The 16,776-nt window shown below is 39.3% G+C and overlaps 1 protein-coding gene across 5 annotated transcripts in view; it reads left to right on the top strand.

Annotated features, from left to right (window-relative positions):
- The window catches only part of efl1 (elongation factor like GTPase 1), a 125,080-nt gene that overhangs the window by 49,238 nt on the left and 59,066 nt on the right, over positions 1 to 16,776 (top strand). For 4 of the 5 annotated variants that reach the window (XM_086071051.1, XM_086071049.1, XM_086071050.1 and 1 more), the window contains 4 exons: positions 7,211 to 7,334; positions 11,141 to 11,220; positions 11,331 to 11,467; positions 11,567 to 11,689. The exons of the other annotated variant lie outside the window; for it this stretch is intronic. In XM_086071051.1, the coding sequence (XP_085927177.1) occupies positions 7,211 to 7,334; positions 11,141 to 11,220; positions 11,331 to 11,467; positions 11,567 to 11,689 (464 nt within the window). The remainder of the gene's footprint in view (positions 1 to 7,210; positions 7,335 to 11,140; positions 11,221 to 11,330; positions 11,468 to 11,566; positions 11,690 to 16,776) is intronic. 5 annotated transcript variants of the gene reach the window in all.

The following is a 16,776-nucleotide window of genomic DNA, read 5'->3' as shown; positions in this document are numbered from 1 at the left end:
TACATGAGATAAGAGGAAGGAAGAATCTTCAAACGTTCCGTCACATTATTACCCTCACCAAGCTTTACTGAGGAAATTAAAACTGTTATGACTAAATCTAAACAGTTATAACTAAATTGAAACAGCAGAATGTCCAACAATATTAAGACAAATACAATTATTTGAAACACTTTATTAACGTAAGTTCCTTTTGGACCAAATACAATTTATAAATATGTATATTTATGTTAGCAAAAACCTGGAGTTTGAGTGCAGCTTGTGCAGTATGGCTTGCAGGGTGCAAAACAACTCAAAATTAATATTATTGGTAGGGATGAGGTGGTACAGCATCTGTATCTGTTCGACCATCTAAATGTATCTGTATTCGGAGAGGGCGTGGCATAACCCAGAAATGGGTGGGGTTTAACCAGATGTAGGCATGGCTTAACAAAATGGGTGAGGCTTACATCAATACATTAATGTATTTTTTTGCATAAAGTTGAATTTTTTTTTTTAAATTGATATGATTTGATCAAAAGTTTCTATATTTTTTGTTTATTTGAAAATGATTTACAAAACAGCCTAATAAAGATTCAAATCAATGCTAATTGAACATTAACCAATCTCTGCCTTGTCAAGAGTGCTGCGGCTGCAGAAAATTAAGGACCAATTAAGAGATAATTACTGTCCGTGTGCCAGAAGGTGACGTCGGCGACAGATCCTCTCTCTCACACATGGCGCGGAAAGGAGGGAGGGGCGGGTTTCCTTCAGTACGGATATTAAGGAAGTCTGGCAAAAATCTATTATCTGTACATCTGTACATTATCTGTTATCCAGCTCACTCCTAATTATTAGGGCTGCAGCTATTGAATATTTTGGTATTCAGATAGCCGACTGAAAATTCTAGTGAATAATCCGGTATTTGGATACAAATGAAAAATATATATATTCTTGCTTTGTGTATGGGACAGCTCAGAACAAATTTTAATATGTTGTTTTGAACAATATAATATACACAACAAAATTACTGGCTTATCGAATCAAAACATATTAATAGTATTTTATGATTTTTTTTTTAATTTTAGCCCCTGCTACTGATTTAAAGCCATTCAGAAAAGAGAGCGAAACAAGTAACAAGCTCAACTAAACACACACACAAACCGACTATTTATAGTTGGTTAGTTAGTCTGTGCCAATGACAGATGAACGGGTCGTCATCATGCTTATTCCGGCTTTATTGTATCTTATTTGAGCAGAAAACAATTTGCTATGTTACTCTGTTGGCGCTATATAATGTTCGGTCACTGTAGGTCACATTCGATTTCTTTATAACTCCTCAATTTTCTTATTTTTCCTTGTTCTGAATGGAAGTCGCTCAGGTTATGTTAGCATCAAGCTAGTGCTGCACAGGATACCTGAACCAGTACCGTACCTCGATGTTTCGGCGTCAAAAACGACTCTGTATAATTATTATTTTTTTCTTACATTTTTTAACTTTTTTGCTTACATGGCCGACAACCACAGCAAGCCAACCGACATGACAAAGCCTGTCTGTAAGGCTTTATTTAAGTTACTATGGCTCGAGGCGAGAACACCTTCAATATGGCCAAGCACCTCGCTAACGATTGTGCCCTGTAAAAAAAAGTATCCGCTGCCGCGCGAGGGCATTCATATCGAGTGGAAGCCACGCGACAGCACTACATACTCATGTTTTCAATAAACACACAAAGAACACACTTGTGGTTTTCGATTTTCAGTTTTAGAAACATTTATTTATTTATTTTTTAATAGTTTTTATTTTATAATAGCATGAACATTTACAAGTATTCTTTACACACACAAATATGCAGGAATACATTCAACATAGTGCACTTTTTTTTTTATACAATTCTGCAATAACAACAAATTCCCCCCGCTCCCACCCCGAGAACTTTAGGAGGCACACAGCTATAAACTAAAGAACCTACTGCAAAAATTTAACTGAAGACATAATATAATTATTTTAATGTGCGCTTGGAGGTAAGGAACATCTGAAATACAGTAATATAAATGTGTACAATACGTAGTTGTACAATCTGTACCGATTCGTCGAGTCTAAGATGACTTGGCTGCCCCGTTTATCAAGTAGGAATGGTTTTAAGGCCATTCAATTATGTCAGTATTGGGTTCCAACCAGAAAATAATCTATCCCTGGACACCCTGAGTGAGTATTTTATCTTTTCCAGTTGGATAATTTTGCATCAGATCGCTCATCCACAAGGCTGATTTTGGTGGGTATTTAGCCTTAGATAAAGTGTCAAAAATCATGGACCAATAAGAAGACAGAGTAGAACAGGACCAGAACATGTGTGTTAATTTGCAAAAGCAATTATGTTCTTATGGTTTTTACTGATCGTTGAGTAATTTCCATTCACCACGCCAAATATAGCCATCACTGTGGTGGGATGGAGATCAAGATGAGAAGTGCCTTAGATAAAGTGTCAAAAATCATGGACCAATAAGAAGACAGAGTAGAACAGGACCAGAACATGTGTGTTAAGTTGGCTGGGCTGGTTTGGCACCTATTACAATTTGCATCTGTCTTTGGGTATATTTTTGACAGTTTTGCCTTCGAATAGTGGCAGTGGTGCAAAATCTTAAATTGTATCACACTCAGTTTTGCACATGAAGCACTGTTATTCACTCTCTGCAGTGCAGTGTTCCATATTTCCTCCAAACTCATTCTCAATTCATTTTCCCAGTCCGCTCTAATCTTTTGAACAGATACTTTATTAAGTGAGGATATACAATCTTTAATTCTGGAAATTAGTTTCCTTGAGTCCGGTGAGCCTTCTAATAATTCGTCCAAAGCGGATACTGGGGTTATATATGGAAAATTGGGGTCATTATGCTGAAGGAAGTGTCAGATCTGAAAATATCGAAATAAATTTGATGTAGGGAGATTGTATTTGAGTTACAAATCTTCAAAGCTTTCCAGTGTATTATTTATATACAAATCCTTAAAGCTAAAAATGCCTTGTCTCTGCCAATGAAAGAATCCAGAATCTGATATAGCATGGGGGAAGAGATGATTATTGATTATAGGCCCGATGTGGAGAAAATTATAGAGCCCGTAATGCTTTCTCAACTGATTCCATATTTTAAGGGTATGTACTACTACTGGATTTCTAGTAAAGTCAGTAAGAGAGAGGGGGAGACTGGAAGTCACTAGGGCGCAAAGTGATGGAGAGGCACATGATGTGGATTCAAGGTGACACCAGTCTGTCGGAATTGTGTAGCCAGTATAGAATTTTGTGAATGTTTGCAGCCCAGTAATAATGGCAAAAATTTGGAAGCGCCAGGCCGCCCTTTGCACTAGGCCTTTGTAACAAGTCTAGGCGTATTCTAGGTATTTTCCCATCCCATATAAATGAGGTGAGAGCCTTGTCTAGGGTTCTAAAGAAGGATTTAGGGAGATAAATTGGAATACACTGAAATAAATATAGGAATTTTGGGAGCACACTACCCGCTAGAGATAGGGGAAGTGGTCTCCATTTTTTTAAGTCTGATTCAACTTTACCAAGCAGCCTTTGAAAGATTATCCTGATAGAGCCTTCGGTCCTTGTGATATTAATGCCCAGATATTTTAAACCATCCTTGGATACTTAAAGGTTAGGGAGTTACCCTGCATCGAGAGGGCCAAATCATTCACGGGGTAACGCTCACTTTTACCAATGTTTAATTTGTATTCAGAAAATGCACCAAACCTCCCCAAAATACGGACAATGTGAGGTAAACTTAAAATGGGGTCTGAAACAAGTCGTCCGCGTACAACGAATCCTTGTGCTCCCGCCCGCCTCTATGAATTCCGTTCATGGATTGCATTGATCAAAGTGCGATAGATAAGGGTTCAATGACCAACGCAAATAATAATGGACTGAGGGGGCAGCCTTGGCATGTGCCCCTGATAATCAGAAAGGTTTCGATCGCTTGCTGTTGGTACAGAGGCAGTAGGTGATGTATATAGAAGTTTATTCCAGGTAATAAAGTTGGGGCCAAAACCAAATTTCTCGAGACACAAACAAATAGTCCCACTCCACCCTGTCAAAGGCCTTCTCCGCATCCATTGTGATAACCACCTCTGGCGCCTCATTGGAAGCAGGTGTGCATGATGGAAGTGGGTAGCGGTCAGCAGTAATTAGCAGCTAGCAGCTGCAGAGCGCAACAGAGCACTTACAAAATGGCGGAAAAACGAGCCAAAACATATCATTTTCACCCAGAGTGGGAGTAAGATTATTTTTTTGTTTATTATAATTCAAAATCCGCCTGTTTAATCTGGAAGGGAACAGCGGCGTTGGCGAAGAAAGGAAATGTGGAGCGGCACTTTGAAACTTTACATGGGAGTTACGAGAAGGACGTATCGGCAAGAACTGATATACGCGCTGCAAAAGTGAAAGCACAGCTTGCAGCACAGCAAGCAATTTTCACCAAACCGAAGGCCAAGGCTAAAGCTGCAACTATTGCTTCCTATCGCGTAAGTTACGTTCTTGCTAAACACAAGAAGCCATTCAGAGACGGGGATATTGTGAAGGAAACCATTCTCCGAGCAGCAAAAGCCTTTGTGATTATTGAGCATTTGCACCGACGTCACTTGATCACGTGACTGCCCTATCACGGACGGCGGAAGGAAATTATTGTTGAATGGAAGTGGACGTGACCTGGAGCGACTTAGTGACTTAGCGACTTATTTTACAAATTAAAATGAAATCTACTACTTCAACCGAAGTTTGCCTGTCAGTCGAAGTTGCACATTTAGTCGGGACTCATAGAGCGCGATATTTACTTAAGTTGGAGATCGCTAGTTTGAAAACAGCCCCTTACCTTCTGTTGCCTGCTGTTTTTACCAAGTTAATAAAATCGTCGACGCCGGAATTCACAGCGCACGACGTATATCATTATGTAGTCAATACCGTCTCTTCTGCTTACACCGGGGCTGATTCAAAAGCTTGTTGCTGGCTGAGTCTCTGGGACGAGATGCTACGTCCCACCGGGGGACAATATACTTCGTAATGCAAATGTAAAACTTGTTTATCATGCTAACTGACTTATTTAAATAGTCCGTTCTATATTGAAACGCTGTGATGATGGTATGTTACTATGTTTACTAGCATGGAACAAATGACTATCGTAGAGGCAAGCTATGCAGTAATTTCATGAATAGAGTGCAAATCTCCAAGCACAAAGACGAAATCCCTCATTATTAAAAAGTCAAATGCACTTAATAGCTTCGAACAAAGTGCATTTTAAAACTAAGCTGTGTGTTCGTGCAGTTGGAATGGACGCTAACTATCTGGCTCGTTAATGTGATTTGAAACACGCAATTCGACACCTCTGTTATAATATTTGTTAGAGTGTACGTTTACTAGTAAAATGTATGAACATTTATCTACTAACTTTGCAAAAAATGCAAATCCGTGAATATTTTGTGGGTTGCCAGTCTTTTCTGTTGATTGCTGCTATCAATTGACATCGTTCGTCTTCATTAGTAGGTATGTGATAAAAAAGCAACATTTGGTTTACTCCTTTGCCTGTCTGTACAACCGACCGCACAGCAAGATATGACCATTTTATAAGATAATCAATTAGATAAAGGACTTTACGCTGTACGAGATTCAATGGTTACAATACAGACAAGTGGCTCTTTTGCTGTCCAGCGTCCCGGAGGGGGCGTTCCCATGAGGGCTGTGACATCACGTGCTAAAGGTCAATACTTTAAAAATAAATCTGAGATTTTAAAGGCCATTAACGAAGTGCAACTTTCCCACAACACCACTACAAGGCGATGTGAAGAAATTGCCGTGGATGTACAGGAGCAGCTGAGGAAGGATATTGGCAGGTCTGTGCGCTTTACCCTCCAATTTGACGAGTCGACTGCTATGGTGGATGTGGCACAATTATGTGTTTTCATCAGGATGCTTTTCAAAGACATGAGCATCTAGGAAGAGCAACTCATTGTTTTGCCATTAAAAAGACACACCAGAGGTGAAGATATTTTTAATGCTTTTATGGGATTTGTTGGTGGGACAAAATTGCCTCTCTTCAATGCCTCAATGACTGATGACCACCTTGTTGCCTGCCTACGCCTTGCGACCAGCACCTATACTCCTGATTAGGAGAAGCTAGCTGCCTCCTACCAATGTCCGGTCTCCCATTAAGGTAGGAAGTGATTTCCTTTTTTAAAACTCAGCGATACACTTGTATCTGTTTTTTCATATTAGGGTTATTTATGGTTATTGTTCATCATGCAGTTTGCCAAGTGTGTGTTGCAAGTGTGAGATGAGAAGAGTGTGATATGATGTCTAGTGGTTTGTAAAAACATGAAAAAGTGTTGTGAGGTTAGTTACTGAAGGAGGGAAAAGATGTGTTAGTTTGTGATGTTGGCGCTGGTAGATCTTGGGAGCTTGGCGACTTGAAAAGTAGATCTTGGGTCCAAAAAGGTTGGGCACCCATGCTGTAAGCAGAAGGTCCCGGGTTCGCGTTCCACTCAGGGTTTTTTTTCCTCCCCTTCTCCACTCTGATTTATTGCGGCAAAGGAGCCGTTTTGTTTCCAATGTTTATTGAAGAATTGAACATCCATCCAATTTTCACATTTAAAGAAGATGTGGTTGTAGTGCAAATGCTGTCCGGTCTTGCGTGGCCACTCAGTTGAGTGCTCAAACACAGCGCTCCAGAGTTTTGTGGGCGCGGCAACCGCGTGGGAAGAGGCGGGGTTTTACTGATCTGGGTGTTTTACTTCCGTGCAAAATACCATGCCATGGTGTCAAAGGTAAGATTTAATCATTGTATGCCTATAGTTAACTGCGGAAGGGCTTAAAATACAGCGATACATACCCTCTAACCATCTGCTGTCAAGCTAAAGGATCATCTGTGGTCAAAATTAATAGATTAATCTGCGTTAATACATGATTAATGCGATCATTTTTTGTGATTAAAAATGAGTTAATTCCTTAACTTTGACTGAAATGTTGAGTTATAATGATTGTGAAGTCATTTATATTTAAAGAAAATATGGAGTCTCACATGCTGCTGTAAAATACATATCATTATTCAAAAGTGAAAGTATACACATGACTAATTATGCTCCAGGTAACCCTTTGTTGCCATGAGGGCTGTTGACCCCTCAAATATGTAGTGTGTTTTGCCCAGGGACCTTTTAACTTGAGACTTTGATTTTGCTGTTGTATTTTTGCAGCATCCAACATTTTGCCCTCATGTATAGTGAGAGGATGGGCATTAATCCAGAGGTGCTTCTCAAAACCCTGTGGGGGGATTTCTACCTCAATGCAAAGGCTAAGAAGATCATGAAGGGAGCTCAGGTAATGTCATGATGGTACAACATTCACTGAAGTTAATATGATAGATTTATTATCATTTCAAAAAGATGATTAATCATAAATATTTATTCTTAACTGTTTGACTGCCAAGCATTTTCAGAAAAGAGGATATGTGGGTGCCAGCTGATTTAAGCATTCCTATTAGGAATGTTAGGAATTTTCAAACTGTCATGGCCCGAGCCAGCAAAAGGGACAGTCTGAGGTGTTTAACTCATTCACTCCCAGCCATTTTCACTGAAGCAATCTCCTTCACTCCCAGCTGTTTTACTGGATTTTGACGAGGTCCAAAGACCTGTTGTGTTCTATCGCTATAAAAAACATGGAACCTACCAAAAAGACATAATATTGTCTCTTCTTTCATCAGGAAAAAAAAGTATATTTCTATCTGTTCCGTTTTGCAGCAATTAGCATTAGAATATAGCTAAATGTCATCATTATTCACTAATCTATTTAGAAATGTGAGTAAAATAGTTTTTTTTCAACATGGCCCTGGTTGATTTATTTTGCTCTGCTGCCACCTGCTGACCATTTGTGTAATAACTACCATTTCTTAAACCATTCTTTGCAGGTGAGAGGCTGCATCAAAGCCTTCTGTATGCTCTAACAAAAAAATAAAAAAAATAATTTAAACGTATAAAAACACATTTGGGACACTTAAAACATTTAACAAAGAACATATTTATACGTTTTGGGGAGCAAATGAGATAATGTGAAAAGGCTTAATGTAGCTTAATAGCGGTGAAAATTTGCAGTAACAATATTTTTTATCCTTAACTCTTTGACTGCCAGACGATTTAAGCATTTTGACTGATCTTTCAAGGTCCACAGAAAATTTTCTGTTTGGACTATGGAAACACATACTACCAAATGAAAGATTGAACTTTAATCTTTCATCAAAAAAAAAGAAGAAGTTTGTTTCTACCTTATTCCGTTCTTTAGTAATCAACAATAGAAAATGGTTAGTTTCATCCAAATGCGCTTGTTTTGGACCAAAATATGGAGAAATCAAGCTTTTAGTGAAACGATATTATTTCATGCACTCTAGTGAATTTGACACTTTTTTGTCCATGAATGATGCCACAAACACCTAAATAGTGCTTTACTTCTATAAAACACTACCACCAAGAATGAAAAAGTGTTTTTTGATAGCAAAATACGTTTATTTACATTCAACAGTTTAACAATTTGACAACAATTTGCTTTATAAAATAATTTCTGCCGCCTGCACATAGGCTGTTGTCAAGAAATTGTAGTTATATTAAAAATATGATGAAACCGTGAAAGCTGGACTCGAACCCATGACCACACGTTCGCAAAATCAGCAATTTAACCTCTCGACCACATAGACAGTGTTGTGCACAGAACTGGTACTTGTAGTCAATTCATGCAATTCAGGCTTGATGCCTGTAACCACGTATTATTCACAAAATGGATAGATGCACTTTGGGTAGTATATTAATTTGTTTTCTTTACTGGCGCTTACTCGTTTGTCATTTCAGAGAGCTTCTTTGATTGGCTACATTTCATCTTGTCACAGTCAATTAAAATCCGAATCCAGTCAGAAAACTATTGGCGATAGACTTGCATGAGTTCCCATTGTGAACTGAAATTGATTAATATAGAAATAACTTAATGTCAAATTACATTTAATCAAATGGATGTAAAATAATTAAACAATGACCATTTCTGAAATTAAAGTGAGATTTGAACCGACGCACTTGCAGAAACAACATTAGTGGGAAAGCATTCCCACTAATAAAGGTTAGAAACAACATAAGTAGGAATAATGTAAGTAATAATAATAATGTAATGCTGTTTCAGCATTCACACAATCACTGGATGTTGGTTTGTCGCGCCCCCCACCCCATGTCGAATTGTGTTTAGAGCACCGGGCTTTTCTGGGGGAAACCCTGAACTTACTAACAGATTGAACAACTACCCACAAATCAAACACTGGTACTGTATAACAGTTGACAGACTTTGAAGTGCAGTACATAATACTGCTTCTCAGGTACTGGTGTTATCCCCCTGATACATTCTTGGTAGAGAGGCCAAAGACCCTAGTCTGTCTACATGCTTAGATACTTCTGTATGCAACCTCCCAGAGCATGAACCATTTTTGTGTGTAAACGCAAACTTAACAAATTTGCGGGGTACATAGGGAAGTTCTGGAATTGGTTCCTGCAATCTGAAAGCCACTTATGTACGTGGCCTACCCCGGTCAATCTAGGCCATGGGTTTCTCGAGTGTTGGCGCTCCTTCCTCTCATCCCTCCCAGTGTTTATGAACTCCCCTTGGGTGTTTTTTTTTCACAAAGTTTCATTATCGCACCATGTTCTTTTTTTTATTTCGCTATAGTTCTTCAGGTTGTGCGTACGTGCGTGTTGGGTGGAGAGGGCGGGTTATGTTTTTATGTTGTACCTTGGATTTGTTTTTATGCTGTGCCTTGGATGTTTTATTGCACAGCACTTTAAGTTGCATTTTTATGTATGAAAGGTGCTATATAAACAAAATTTTATTTGAATTGATAGTGTTAGATTGTGCATCACAATGCAAAGCATTAATGAGACATGTTGTTATATGAGCTTTAAATATATTATGTTCTGTCCATTACTGTGAACAAAAACAAATGTAACCCCTAACTTTCCTTTCTTTGCCGCCATGCTGCAAACTTATCAAATAGACTTTCAGATGTATGGTTGTTACTCCCTTTGAGAAGTTGCTACTGTATTTCATTGCATGAGAAGACACTTGCTTGCTTACTTGTCGTAGATAGACAGATCGATACATCACAATTTGTATAGTCTATGCAAATGTCACTCAGCATAATTTTCAAATCATCAACTGTTAGAGAATAAATGAATGTTTTTTTTAAACATTTGAATGAAAATAGTATATATTTTTTCAACTCTTTTTTTTTTTTTGGAACACTTGCAGAGGTTTTTCGCTATTGGTTTTGTTCATTCCAATATGTTTATTTCTATTTTATAGACCGATCAATACATCTAAATTTGAATAGTCTATGCCACAGGTGTCAATTTCTGGTCTTCGAGGGCTGGCATCCTGCATGTTTTTGAGGTTTTCCTACTCCAACACACCTGATTCAATGATCAGGATCAATATCAGGCTCCTGCAGAGCTTGCTGATAAGATGATCATTTGAATCAGCTGTGTTGGACGAGGGAAACCTCTAAAACATGCAGAACTTTGGCCCTCAAAGACTGGGTTTTGACACCTGTGGACTCGGTGCAAACAGCATAACTTTTTTATTTTTTTAATCAACCTCCAATGACAACATTATTTTTTTCTCCAACTTTTTTCAACACTTGCAAAGATTTTCTTGTTATTGGTTTTATTTATTCCAACACGTTTATTTCTATTTCATGTTTTAAATCAGTTTGATTTTTGTAATTTTCCAAAATTATTTTCTCCGCCACTACAGGGCATCCTTACTACAATTCCTATTGTCACACTGTCCTTTGGTCAGGTCCGTGGGCCATTTTGGTACTGGGCCATTTACGTACTTTTTTTTTTCTTCTTCTTTCTTCAACAGATTTCCTTCAGCATTTCCATGTACCATTTCCAATTACCGTTTATTATGGGATTACACAAGTAACCAGGGTGATTCTGAACATTCTGAAGTGCAATATGCATTTGCACCTTCCACCCCTGTCCGTGAATTGTTGCCGGTCCCCGAAAAGCATGCACTTATATGCGCCTATGTCCGTGGCGAAAAAAAGGTTGGACATGACTGCCCTAATGTATTTTCTATCCCTTTGTTTTTCCCAGGTCAAAGGCAAAAAGCCACTCTTTGTGCAGCTTGTCTTGGATAACATTTGGAGTTTATATGATTCTGTTGTTACTCGCAGGTGGGTCATAAAATTGACTTTGAAGTACTGACAATCAACTAGCCTCACTAATTTGCATATTTTTACGGATTATATTATTTGTGCCAAGTTGTCAATCTTTTCGTTAACAGAGACAAGGAGAAGGTTGAGAAGGTGCTGTCATCTCTTGGCGTCAAGGTGATGGCCAGGGATTGTCGTCACTCTGACCCTAAAGTCCTTCTGTCTGCTATATGCAGCCAATGGTTACCAGTGTCTCAGGCGGTCCTCTGTATCCTTTTTTATTACTGGTATTTATTTATTTATATCGTTGGCTTTAAGGTTCCATTTATGATTTTTAGTTACAATTTTCTTTGACACTTGGCTGTAGCAATGGTATGTAATAAGCTTCCGAGCCCATTACACATACCAACAGAGAGGGTGGAGAAACTGATGAGTGTAGGAGTGCAGCGATTTGACACCTTACCTGAGAGGACACAGGAACTGAAAAATGGTATGAATTGGAACACATTTCTTCTTCTTTTCAGTGAATTTAAGAAAAGTGATTTCTGATCACCAATCCAATCACAAGATGGAGCAATGTGTCTGTTTAAATAACTTCTTTATTTACTGTTTATTTGAGAAAAAAAAAAAAAAACGGCTCTTATGTGTTGAGGATTTTTGTGGTCAATCAGCAAGTTTGGAAAACCCCACCGATACCAATTCAATCAGTAGATGGACATATACAGCGTCATGAAAAACATACCTTTTGATTTTTTAAAACATTTTAGCATGGTACAACCATTAATAGGTTTCATTAATATTTTATGTGAAAGTTAAAGAAAAGTAGCACACAACCATGAAGTGAAACAAATTGTATATCTTATTTCAAACTTGTACTAAAAAACTGAAAAATAGGGTGTGCAAAAGTATTCAGCACACCTCCTGATTATGTTGTATGTTAGTCCGCATACATGGTTGAACCCCTGCTGCAATTACAGCTTCAAGTATTTTGGGTTATGTCTTTTATCAGTTTTGCACATGGGGAGGCTGAAATGTTTGCCCATTCCTACTTGCAAAACCACCTCCAGCTCAGCTAGGTTAGATGGAGAATGTTTGTGAACCGCAATCTGAACCTCTCTCCACAGATGTTCTATTGGATTTAGATCAGGACTTTGATTAGGCCACTCTTTAACAAATTTATGCATTGTTTTTAACCATTCCATTGTCGCTTTAGTTGTATGCTTCAGGTCATTGTTTTGCTGAAAGGTGAACCATTCTCAGGTCTATTGCAGACTCCAACAGGTTCTCTTCCAAGATTGCCCTGTATTAGGCACCATCCATCTTCCCTTCTACTCACACTAGTTTCCCTGTCCCTGCAGAAGACAGCATGATGCTCCCACCATCATGTTTGACAGTGGGAATGGTGCGTTGAGACTGATGAGCAGTGTTGTTCTTATGCCAAAAATCGCGTTTGCTCGAAGCTCTAATTCTTCTTTATTTTTCTCAAAAAACAATCGCATTTTTGGGGATGAAAACTCTCAACTGCACACTCTTTGGACCCAACAAAAAATTTGATATTATGAAGTTGTCATAACATGGCTCCATAGCGCCTCCTAGAGTACAAAAATTAAAATAAATCCTGGCATGTTTGACCCAGAGCTATGAAAATTGGCATATGTAGCACTCCGAGATGCACAAAAAAAAGTCAATTGGAACCATATGCTAAAATTTACTGGAAGGGGAGCTATGCATTTTTGAATGTCCAATATTGGCCCATTTTGCACATTCATAAGAGTCATATTTTACCCCCTTTGCCAACAGTTTTTATCCAATTGGCATGTGTCATGTTCAACACCTGGGAAAACAACTGGGGGAAAAATCTTGACTTTTTGAAATACTATTTGTTGGGGACGGGGCATCAAATTTTACCTTTAAATTTTCCTCAATTTTCCTTTAATTTTTGTCACTAAAGAGGAAATGCTGCAGCCCGCTCGCCGGGGGCGCCAACCACACAGGGAGAGGCGGGGTTTTATTGAACCAAGTGTTTTACTTCCACGAAAAAACCCCTGCAAATCACCTAATATTTATATATTATTATATTCATATATATATATATATATATATAATTACATCACCATGGTGTCAAAGGTAAGAGTTAATCATTATATGCCTATAGTTAGTTAACTATATGGCATTATATGCCTATAGTTAGTTAACTATATGGCATTATATGCCTATAGTTAGTTAACTATATGGCATTATATGCCTATAGTTAGTTAACTATATGGCATTATATGCCTATAGTTAGTTAACTATATGGCATTATATGCCTATAGTTAGTTAACTATATATACACAGTTGTGGAAGGGCTTAAAATACCGTGATCTAATCCCTTTAAAACTTGCGCTGTCCCATCTCAACAGCTAGGACAACATCATGGGGGAAAAACAAGTTTTCAAAGTACTTTATGAAAATTTGGAGGAATATGTAACTTCCCACGACGTACAAAAAAGTATTTTGGAGCCATATGCTAAAACTCCACAGTTTTGAATAATGCACCATTTGTTGCCTTTTACAGAGGTCATAGTCAAAACTCATCAAATGTTACACCCACGTAAAGCCTGCAAAAACATTTCTAATTTAGAGCAAGGGTCCCCAAACTTTTTCCTGTGAGGGCCACATAACGTTTCCCTTCTCTGATGGGAGGCCGGGGTCAGTTTGTAAAAGAAAAAACAATAATTGCAAGGCTGCTTAAACGTAAACATTTATTTCCAGAAAGCCACCCAAAACAACCCCTAGCAACAACAACAACAACTCATTCTGGAATCGTCACAGAAAAACAAAAAGTCTGTAAATAAATAAATAAATAACTCTCTGGCAGTCTGGGTTCTTCACAGAAAAAAACAGTCTGGAAAAAATTAATTCAAATCAAATAACACTCTGGGAGTGTGGGTTCTTCACAGATTTTTTGTGGGGAAATAAATAAATAAAAATCGAATAACTCTCTCAGAAAATAAAGTCCTTGGAAAATTAAATTTCTGTTGTGCCGTGCACAATCTTACCACGTCAAAGTTTAACTTCTCATAGCAGAACCTTAAACTTCCCTGTGAAAATCACAAAGCAGGCAGACTGAGAAACAAGTGATACAGCACCTACATAGCACTAAATATTTCACTACCATTATGGTTAAAGTGGTGGATTTTATTACAGTAGATTTTATTGTATTTGTTTTATATTGTAAAACTAATAATAAAATGTTATATTTATTTTGTATACTGTGATATTTTCTTTAAATCAGAATTACTCATTCAAGTTAGAAAAGTGAGCATACCTATGTATGTTCTGAGCATACCTATGTATGTTCTGAGCATACCTATGTATGTTCTGAGCATACCTATGTATGTTCTGAGCATACCTATGTATGTTCTGAGCATACCTATGTATGTTCTGAGCATACCTATGTATGTTCTGAGCATACCTATGTATGTTCTGAGCATACCTATGTATGTTCATCAGTGTGAACTGTGCGCCTGCATCTGGCTGGTGAGAAGTTGAATGTCAGGTTCCATTATTGTCACAGCCAGTCTCAAACACTGATGCAGATGTTCATCTGTCAATCTTGATCTCAACGGAGTTTTCAGGAGTTTCATGTGTGAAAATGTTTGTTCGCAGATATACGTGCTGCCAAAAAGTGTGGGCATCTTCATTGCATGTTGTTTTAAATTAGGGTACATGTTGTTTGGGAGGGAGGCATAGAAGTCAATGAGACTGGTGGGCTTGAATGTGTCTTTCAGAACATCACAGCTCTGTAACTCGGCCAACTCAAACTGATAAGAAGGCTGGGCTTCATCAATGTCAGCAACAAAGGGGTTCTGGAAAAGATGGATTTCTTTTGCATGAACATGTAGTTCACGGAATCGCATACCAAACTCCATCTGAAGCATTTCCAGTGCTTCCACACACTTTTGTGCTGGGAACGGGACCACTGGGTTCTCTGCGTAGAGATTTTGGGTAGCAGGGAGATGGATGAAGTTATGCTTTTTCACTTGTTCCAAAAGCAGCGCTAGTTTCACTTCAAATGCTTTTATGTGAGAATACATGTCACAAATGAGTTTCCCCTGGCCTTGTAACTGCAAGTTAAGGCTGTTCAGCATTTCTGTCACATCTGTTGAAAATGCAAGGTGCCCCATTTCTATTCTGGGTCAATCAGCTCTGGGACAGTTTTATCTTTTGAACGAAGAAATTTATTAATTTCAGGTAGCAGCTTGTAAAAACACCTGAAAACTCTTCCCCGGCTCAACCATCGGACCTCTGTGTAGTACAGCACATCGCTGTGTGCAGACACCAGTTCAGACAGGAATTGTTGGAACTGCCTCTGTTTAAGTCCCTTTGCTCTGATGAAGTTTATGCATGACACCATAACATTCATGACAGAATCCCACTTTGCAGCACAGTGAGTGTTGATGAATCAAGCAGTGGACTTGTAGCAGACCCTCTTCTTCCATCTTGCGGTTCATGCCTCCTATAAAACCCAGAGACGTGCCCACCATACTAGGAGCCCCGTCTGTCGTGATCCAACTTTTCCTTGGTTTGGCATACTTTTCCGTTGTAGTCCCTTTCAGACTTTGGAGGGCTGCCAGCTCCTCACACATCTAAAAAATTAGTGCTAACTCCACGGATGAAGATAAGCACGTGCGTGCTTTCATCAAGCGCTAATGAAAAAAAAAGTGAATTGTTTCGTTTTCTGCTGCAGCTGGCCATACACATTACCCCCGATTTCTTCGATGCGTCTGGTGATTGTACTCGCAGACAGACTCGCGCTATTAAACATATCTTGACAAACTCTCCATCAGTGAAAAGTGAAAAGTAAGCGTTGTTAACAACAGACGGAAGTGCTGAGCTAATGGGCGTTTGTGCATGACTGTCAAGGACCTTTTTTTTTCCATTTGGGGTGGGGGGGTTGTCTGCTATTTTTCAGGGGGCTGGGCCAAATCTATGCGGTCCGCAGGCCGTAGTTTGGGGACCGCTGATCTAGAGGGTACTTGTCCTATGTGACAGTACCCAAACGTGCTAGTGCTTCAATGTGCAAGTACCACAACGTGGCCAGACTTGAGAGAGGCATGCATGCATGTGAGTGATCTTTAATTCACCTGAAACCTATTACAAACATATCCTTCACCTTATCCGGATAGTTCAGTCCTGCCAGACTTGTGAAGTTGTCGGGGACCAGAGGAAGGGTCAAAGGAAAGAAAGATAAAACAAAGTGAATTCCAGCATCAACCAGACACTGCCTATCACACACCCAGGAGCCCGGCGCGACCCCCACCTCGACACGGTCTGCGCCCCAGGCCCAACACAGCAGAACAGGGCATGGCAGGCCCCCACGGCGCCCCTCCGGCCCACAGCCCCCGCTCCCCACGCGCCCCAGCCACACCCGCCACCCACCACAGCCCAAACGCCGCTCCCCCAGACACCCCTCAACCCCAGCATCCCCCACCCAGCCACCCGTACCACCGCCCACCCCCAAACAAGCCGCCACTCCAGCAATTATTATTTTTATTTTTTTGTAACGGCCTCTACTTCACGGAAATTCACTTA

The sequence above is a fragment of the Leptonotus elevatus genome, chromosome 3 (assembly GCF_054856555.1).
Source record: "Leptonotus elevatus isolate MCC_2025b chromosome 3, RoL_Lele_1.0, whole genome shotgun sequence".
NCBI classification, from domain to species: domain Eukaryota; kingdom Metazoa; phylum Chordata; class Actinopteri; order Syngnathiformes; family Syngnathidae; genus Leptonotus; species Leptonotus elevatus.
The sequence above is the reverse complement of the archived record's forward strand: the minus strand, read 5'-3'. Positions and strand labels throughout refer to the sequence as shown.